Raw genomic sequence first — 9,097 nt, forward strand, 5'->3', positions numbered from 1 at the left:
TTGCAACCTGTAACGGCTGCGTCCAAAGAGATTCCGGGGACAGATGAGTGGGTTTAGCAGGGCAGTTAAAGAGATGCAGCATGTGTTTGGAACCGTGCTGTCAATTCGGGCCCAATACGAATTGAGGCGGCTGCACCATCCTGATCTTAGTTGGGCTAAAACCACTCTCGTTTGTCTAGCCAGCTCACGTTCTTCTGCTGCTATAGGTGGTATTGGTCCATTGCCAGGGTCACTGCTTCCGTATGAATGTTGGTAATTCCTGCTCGATAAGCCTCACGATCTAGGGGTTCTCTTTTATACCGTTGGACCTCTCTCTCTAGATCATGTAGGTCTCTCCTTACGTGCCTGGGTGGGGGAATTCTATCCATAAGATTATGGCATGGATGATTCCTGCGATAACACCCAAGCAGGTACTGCATCGACAACATCCTGTTGTGCCGATGTACGGGTAAGACCATTGCCTCCTCATGTAAATGGTCCACTGGCGTCATAAGGAGGCACCCTGTCGCAGTTCTCAGGGCGGCATTCTGGCAGGTTTGTATGTTCTTCCACTGCGTATCGCTTACATTCGCATACCACACTGGCGCCGCATAGCTTACCACCGACCGACCTATTGCTTTGTAAGAGGTCAGCACGCCAAGAGCTGCCGGCAAGCGACTTGAGGACCTTGTTCCTACTTCTCATCTTATCGCAAATAGCGGTGGCTTGCGCGGGCGACTTAAATAAGCTATCGAACGTTACTCCCAAAATTTTTGGGTTAGTTAGTGGTCGGAATTATTGCACCATCGGCCATGATGTTCAGAGGGAGCTTCATTTCAGCCGTCCATGTGGTGAACAGAGTGGCAGTGGATTTGGCCGCGGATATCTTCATATTCCTCAGATGGAAGAACTGTACTAAATCAGCTAAGTAGACATTTAACCTTTCACAGATGTCATCGATAATAGGGCCCGACGCCATGATCGTACAATCATCCGCGTACATTACGATCTCTATGCCGTCAGGTGGTTGTGGAATTTCAGAAATGTAGAGGTTAAACAGTTCCGGAGATATGACCCCACCTTGGGGAACTCCCTGTTTCACTCTAAGGGGTTTAGACTTCTTGTTTCTGAATTCCACATATGACTGGCGACCACACATGTAATTGATTATCCAACGTTTCAAACTAGGCCGGAGGTTGGTCTTCTCTATGTCCTCGAACAGCTTGGCGTGATTGACTGTATCAAAGACTTTCGATAAGTCAAGAGACACCAAGACTGTTCTGTCGCACGGCCTGTTCTCGTTGAGTCCTCTACTTACATGTGTGGTTATGGCGTGTAATGCTGTGGTCGTACTATGCATTCTCCGAAATCCATGTTGGTGCTGAGGGACTGGAAACCTACTTCTCATCAGAGGGAGGAGTAGTGACTCAAGCGTCTTTGCTACTGGAGACAGAAGGGAAATCGGCCTGTACGATTCACCTCTGCTGGCATCCTTGCCTGGCTTCAGTAGCGGGACCACCCTGCCTATTTTCCAGGCTTCAGGAACAATGTGGGTGGCTACCGACAGGTTGAGAACAGCAGTTAAGTACTCCACTCCAGGTTCATCCAGTTGCTTCAGCATTATCATTGAGATTCCATCCGGGCCCAACGCTTTGGATGATTTAGCGTTTCGAATGGCATCTGCAACATCATCCTTCGAAAATTGTGGTGGTACCTCCTCGGCTCGGAGGGCTCTAATGCGACGAAGCACACTCCTTTTCGCCATGTCACTCTCGGGGTGCTCAATAAACTGCCGGTTAAAAAAACTCGCGCACCTCTTCGGATCAGTGAACGTTACGTCGTTAAACGTGACAGCCGTTCTATCATCCTTCCTTCCAGGATTCGAGAGTGACTTAACCGTTGCCCACAATTTACTTGTTGCGGCTCCAATATTGCAGAGCTTCAGGTGGTCTAGCCACTTTTTGCGCTTGTGTTCGCATACTAACCTGTTGACTTCAAGGGTGAGTTCCTTCACTCTTGGGTCTTCAGGTGTTGTACGGCGAAGCTCATCACGCTCATTCGCAAGCACCGTCGCTTCTGCTGGGAAGTTTGGTCTCACTTCGGGTATACGACCAGCAGGTATATGGCGGGCGGCCGCAGCAGTGATGATGTCTCGGAATTTCCTCTCAGCTACCCGAGGATCTGAGGGAATGGGCAGCTCTCTGAAGCGGCGATTGGTTAAATCTCTGAAACCTTGCCAATCAGCTTTACCATGGTTCAGGAAAGTTCGGCGTTCAGAGGTTATGAAATCGGGTGGTCTATTTACGGAGACGATGATGGGGAGGTGGTCTGAACCAAGAGAAATGACGGGTTGCCAGATTACGTCATTAATCAGACCTGGTGCCACAATGGTGATGTCCGGCGAGCTGTGGCAATCTCCTCTAATTCTCGTGGGGGCATCCTCATTCACCGTGCAAAACGTGGAGCTGTCAATTTGCTCTGCCAGCGCTGTACCCCTCTGGTCATTACCTAGGACGGGATGCCAGAGTTCATGATGGGCATTGAAATCCCCTAGTACCAGACGGTTATTACCCTCCAAAAGTAAACTAATGTCGGGTAAATAACGCGGGGTACAGCTATTTAACGGCGGGATGTACACGTTAAGCACCTCTATCTCGGCAGTGCCACACTTGACTGCTACCCCCATACACTCCATATATGGGTCACTAGAATCTAGCTCAAGCGAGATAGGTCTGTATTGTACAGAGTGGTGTAACAAGAAAGCAAGTCCCCCACCTCCGCTTCACGTTGTAACCATCGCAACGGTGCAAGCTACATGTATCAGACAGCTTGGTTTCCTGGATCGCGGCGACCATGATGTTATTCCGATTCATAAAGTCTACGATTTCGCTGATTTTATTTCGCAGTCCATCGCAGTTAAACTGCAAAAACGATGCATTTCCGGGGCGTACTACAGCAACATGTGGTGTTAGACTCTGCGTTTGCTGTAGAGGAGACTGTGGGGGTGTCTCATAATCCGACGACGACGAAGACGTTGACGACGATGTCGTTGAAGACGTTGACGGCGAAGATGATGAGGACACGCTGGGAGATACGCTGACGCAGCATGCAGCAAAGTAACTCCTGTCACAGTAGTCCTGGAGTCGACTAAGACCCGAACAGCCGCGGAAATGCACCCATCCCATACATCTATTGCATCTCACCGACGTTGATCTGTGGTGGATGCGGTTCCGACAAACGGAACAGAACCTAGGTCCGGGGTTTCTTTCTATCCCGGCGCGGACCAGAAGAGTTCGGAGCAGGCATCCCGGGATATAACGCCTCTCCCATGATGAAAAAATACGGCACAAACATGTAGTAGTTGAGGTGGCAGCCCTTGGTCGAAGAATTCCTTCGAGTCAATCCGGTGCATAGAACCGGCCGCCGTGGGATTGTACATGTTGGGTGCATAGGTTCCTTTTCTGGTTTTCCTTTTCATTCGATCATTAAGCTCGACTCGATAGAGTATAAACTCGCCCTTGCAGGTAAATTTAAATAAATAAAAGTTGATTTATTTTCTACTTTGCTGTCAATACAATTTTTTTCGATGAGTTTCTCGTGTTGTTATGACATCATCACATCCTGACATTTCTCACAAAAATCCGACAATACACCATTTTTTCAATACCTCAAACATTAAAAGTACTAGCTCATTTAATGCGGCTTTCAATGATCTTTATAATTGACTTTGCGAATAGAATTCCACATAACGGTTATGTGCCCTGTTTATAGGGACAAATTCCTAAACTCTAGGTTCTGTTTAAATGTGGGGAAATTTTTTATATTTTGTTGTTATACGATCTTTTCCAGAAGCTGTAATAACGTACTTTGTTCGTTTTTATCATTTTATTCTACTATTAATACAAATAATAAACTATCGAATCTTTGCTCAATTTCAGGTGTGAGATATTTAATGCGTATAAAGAATACAATCTTAGGTAAAATATTTTGTACAGATTTTAATTGGCAAATTAAATGATGATCTTATTTACTAATAATAACTACGATATTTCCTGTTTAAGAATTCCAGAATCCTCTAACAGCTGTTGAAACCCGTTAGGAATACGACCTTCGCCTAATTCATAGCTCCATTGTTTGTACTGAAAATAGAAAATGTAAAAAGGTTACCAGGTGCCGTCGTCTAAAGTGATATACCTAAAATTGTTTTGTACTGACTTACACGATCCAATTCCGCTCTCAATGCTAATACAGCTTTCTCTCGATCAGCCACCAACTCTTCCAAGTACTGATATCGTAACTTCTTACGTGCACGGCATTCTCGGGCGCTTTGTCGACTACGTTCTAAATGAAAACAAATGTAATAAGTGTTCAGGAAATCAAGTCAATAGAAATTAAATACCAAGTTTAGCTTTGATGTCGACTTTCTCATTCGAAGCCTTACGTCCTGGCTTACGTCCTCGTTTTCCGCCTTCTTTGCGTTCCTGAAAATAGAAATGAAACATTTACATTAGTCTTTTATAAACTACCCTTAAATCTGAATGTAACCCCCTCCACCTTTAAGAAATTTTACTGCGTAGTTGTCGATAGCTTGTTTGAATTACTAAAATGGAATGCACAAACTTTGATTTGTGTCATGGGAAACTTTTAGGAAAACTTTCTTTTATTTCTTGCTTTGCACTTAAATTATAAAATTAAGAACTTGTACTATTCATTACAATTTCTTTTCTTAGCTTCTATTACATTAGTGAAGGTTCTTAATGTATACAACCCCAAGGCCATTTTATTCACGACATTCGTAAATCGAACGTTAACGTAAAACATCTAAATCGAAAAAAATATTCATACCGACAAATTTGGCTCTTCTGTAATAATCATTTGCATATCTTCGCAATCCATTTTAAATTAGTGTGATAAAATATAAAACGTATACTTTAACAATATGTTTATATATAAGAAAACGATGACTCTTATCACAACAGAAACACAAAAACAATACAATACAACTGAAAAGACAACAACCTACTAGGGATATGTCAGTCGATTTTCAACTAATCGATTAATCGAATGTTTGCATTAAAAAGTCTAATAGTACATTTACATTGTACTGGATTTGGTTAACCGATGGTCTTTCCCGTACTGCAAGAATCTACGAATTTATACTACGATAACGAATTTTCCTTTATGATATCGAAGAAAATAGTAAAATCTAGTAGATACGGAAACAAACCACGAGTGGGTTCAAATTGCCAATTCCATTGAATATATATCAAATAAATCCTCACAACATAGGTTAACCCGGTAAAAAAGTTCTAATGTATAGAGATGGGCAATGGGTAAATACCCAATTGTGGGTGTTTATTTAGGTATTTACTATATTGAATCGGTAATACAACATCTTACTATTTCCGGGTTTCTTTTATCAAATCGATTTAGAATAAATAGTTTTACGATACTTTAAAGACGTGGGTACTTGGGTAAATACCCGAGTATTTACCCAAATGTCCATGCAAAAATGTATGTAGGTCCACGTTTACTGGTAACCCCTATACAGAGGTACCCCTATTTTGAGTATTTACCGAAAAATTGGGTATAAACTCAATAACTGCCAAACCACTTAATATAGGCGGCCAAAATTTGACTCAGATGGATTTTATATCAATACAAGTACTGGAATGGGAAATGGGGTCTCTGGGTCCACGTTTTGGCACAGAGAGTTCCCTATGAGTACCAATTATCTACGCTAGTCCACGTTTTCTGTTCTATATAATGGTCCTGATTTTGGGTATTTATATATATCAAACAAACTCTTTACAGCCGAACCACTTAACGTGTGTTTTGAAGAACCCATTTCCCATACAGAAAATAATGTTGATATTTAAACCATTTGTGACGAAAACCACATTTCCCATGAATATTTTGGCCAAATTATAACCAATTTGGTCGTAAAATGCGTCTAATAGACAAAAAATACATTAAATCGGGAGAAACGGTTATATGGGGGCTATATCAAAACTTGGACCCAGGAACCCCATTTTTCATTTCAATATTTGCTTTGACACATGGTATAATAATAGAAGGTAACAGCAAGTGTTGTTGTACAAGAAACGATTTAACAACCACATGGAAATTTGTTGTTGTAAGTTATACTAGTGTCAACGTCATTTGACAGAAAAATGTAAACAAACAAACAAATTATCAACAAATTATATTTATTTTGAAAATGTAATATTTTTCGAATCCTCAAAATAATTTTGAAAAACATGAATGAAAATCTATCAAATTTATATTTCTATCGCTTCCACATCTTTCCTATAATTGAGCCATTGCCTCTTATATGTGTAACTCATATGAAAATGCATGGTATAATAATAGAAGGTAACAGCAAGTGTTGTTGTACAAAAAACGATACAACAACCACATGGAAATTTGTTGTTGTAAGTTCTACTAGTGTCAGCTCATTTGACAGAAAAATGTAAATAAACAAACAAATTATCATCAAATTATTTTTATTTTGAAAATGAAATATTTTCAAATCCTCAAAATAAAAATTGAAAAACATGAATGAAAATCTATCAAATTTATATTTCTATCTATTCCACATCTTTCCTATAATTGAGCCATTGCCATATATATGTGTAACACATATGAAAATGCCGGGAATAGCGAGTTATTCCTTAAAGAAAGATTTTCAAACTTTCCCAGCAGGCAGATTGAGTAAATTGAATACAGGAGCACATTTAATAAAGAACAATTTTAAATTGTATGCGTTCCCAAGTTGGGTGATTTTTAAAAACATAATTTGTCAAATTCATATTGACACTAGTATAACGTTGGAATCAAATCAGCTGGGATTTGCTGTTACCTTTTATAATTGTACCATGATGAAAATGCTAGGAATTGCAAACTTTCCTAGCACATTTAATAAAGAACAATTTCAAATTGTATGCGTTCCCAATTTTCCTGTTGGGTGATTTTTAAAAACATAATTTGTCAAATTCATATTGACACTAGTATTACGTTGGAATCAAATCAGCTGGGATTTGCTGTTACCTTTGATAATTGTACCATGGCTTTGACATTAAAAACATGTAAGCAAAATTTTGGCCGCCTATGTCAAGTGGTTCGGCAGTTATTGAGTTTATGCCCAATTTTTGTATAAATACTCGAGTATTTACCCACGGCTTTAAAGCATCGTAAAACTATCCAATCTAAATCGATTTGATGACAAAAAACCCGAAAATAGGGTGTAATGCGGCGTTTTCATTATACATTTTTACCGGGTTAACATACTCGATGAAGATTTATTTGACATAAATACAATGGAATTGATAATTTAAACCCTCTGGGTTAACGTAATCCGGTTAAATGTAAACGCCGTATAAGATGTTGTATTACCGATTCAATATAGTAAATACCCACAAATGGGTATTTACCCGTTAAATACAATCTTTAACAATGGGCGAACAAATTCACGGATAATTTATGTCCGAATAAGCTGATTATCTATTCGATGAAAAATCCTTTATTCCTAATTGGGCCCCCCTCATGAGTCATCTTGCGATTTTAGATATTGATTTTACATATTGTCTTAGTGAAGGTCCCAGTGGATCGTCGAAGGTGTTCTAATCTATTGCCGTATTTCATCTGACATGGATGTTACAAAAGACCGAAAGGACTGCTAAACATGTTTACCTCATTTGGGTGACAGCACTGCTTCGTTTATCAACAAGAAGAAAGAAGAATGTATTTGTAATCCACTAAGCCAATTTCAAATGCCTGTTCACATTGTGTTCAGTCATAGAAACAAATATATATTACAAATTTATCGTAAACTATTGTAAGTAGTTAATTCTTCTTTGATTTTCAAATATTTTACCGGAAATAAATCATACATTATTTAGGATATAAAATATCGTAGTGACCAGGTCTATAAATTAGAAATACTTTTGGCGTCTGTCCTTCTGGAAAGTCATGAGCTTTTACATTACCACCTTCACCTCGATCCATATATTCCACTCGCACACCTACACCAAGAGCTGAACATAGGGCTATGATATGAATATGGTCCGATTCTTTGTACATAGGCTCAACTTCCTGATGACGGAATTCCTCAATGGTGAAATTGCCTTCAATAAAATTTTGATAAAAATCGGCCTCTTCTTGAAGTTTTCCTGATGTTAGTAAGCGTAGGTATACTACAACATAGTCGGAATATCCTTGATCATTGAATATCTTGTGCAGTTGTTCACTTAAAGTATCCGGATTCGACGTAGATGGATCCACGCGTTTAACAACTTCCATAAACTGAAATTATGATGGAAAATGTTACAAAAATTCAAGGCAATAATGGGTTTTATTACAGTTTCGTGAAAGTCCTCCAGCGTAAAACTTGGAAATCCTAACTGCACTAGTTTATCTTTGGAATTTTCACCCAACTGTCGAAACTGATCATAGTCTTCCTTGTTAGATATTAGGTGTTCCAAATAAGCATACGCAAATGCTCTGAAAAAACAGTTTCCATCTGGCCGAGTACGTCTCAGATGAGAATATTTAGCAGACAAATCCTCAATTTTAGATGTGAATACAGCATCCCCTATATATTCGGCGTTTAAACAGTTCACCGGCAATTTTTCACTAACCAATGGAATTGTGTCACTTATCTATGGAGAGACACATATTGGTGAGACATGTAAATTGACATGAGATGTTGCGGCTTCTTTAGAAGATATCCGCACATGAAAACGATAAAACAGTCCAAAATACCTCTCTTTCGATGTCCCTTTGTTGTTGCATTATCAATTCATCCCTGTTGACATTATCGTTCTGTTCATTTTCCATTTTTCTTTAACTTTATTTTAATAAATTCGCTGAACAAAATATCAATATGAGTCCAACAGAGTACAGAGCCATATTAGACGTTTGTCATCGGCGGTGTTATTGTGTATATTAGGGACATATAAATATATCTGGTGTACACACACAAAAGCTGCGTTCCTGTACTTTTTTTGAAATAAATAGTGGATTAATTCAACAAATTTCCGTTCCAGTACCTGTAAGAATGTTCCATTAACGGACATTTTTTTATTTAATAAAATCGCCAATGTATACTCCATTAGTG

The 9,097-nt window shown here is 39.5% G+C and overlaps 2 protein-coding genes across 2 annotated transcripts; both read right to left on the reverse strand.

Annotated features, from left to right (window-relative positions):
• Positions 1-4,013: 4,013 nt before the first annotated feature.
• Positions 4,014-4,879, reverse strand: LOC133322290 (REPTOR-binding partner). The gene is made up of 4 exons (XM_061531301.1): positions 4,825-4,879; positions 4,379-4,460; positions 4,199-4,320; positions 4,014-4,118 (listed from the first exon to the last, which is right to left on the reverse strand). The coding sequence occupies exons 1-4, from the start codon at positions 4,873-4,875 to the stop codon at positions 4,020-4,022; spliced, it is 354 nt and encodes a 117-aa protein (XP_061387285.1). The 5' UTR covers positions 4,876-4,879; the 3' UTR covers positions 4,014-4,019.
• Positions 4,880-7,862: 2,983 nt separating this feature from the next.
• LOC133322287 (ubiquitin thioesterase otubain-like) lies at positions 7,863-8,844 on the reverse strand. The gene is made up of 3 exons (XM_061531299.1): positions 8,743-8,844; positions 8,340-8,639; positions 7,863-8,283 (listed from the first exon to the last, which is right to left on the reverse strand). Exons 1-3 carry the CDS (start codon positions 8,815-8,817, stop codon positions 7,873-7,875), a joined length of 786 nt encoding a protein of 261 aa, XP_061387283.1. The 5' UTR covers positions 8,818-8,844; the 3' UTR covers positions 7,863-7,872.
• Between the last annotated feature and the right edge of the window lie 253 nt (positions 8,845-9,097).

Source organism: Musca vetustissima, unplaced genomic scaffold (assembly GCF_032173495.1).
Source record: "Musca vetustissima isolate MV318-11 ecotype Yass unplaced genomic scaffold, APGP_CSIRO_Mvet_v1 utg865, whole genome shotgun sequence".
Taxonomy (NCBI): Eukaryota; Metazoa; Arthropoda; class Insecta; order Diptera; family Muscidae; genus Musca; species Musca vetustissima.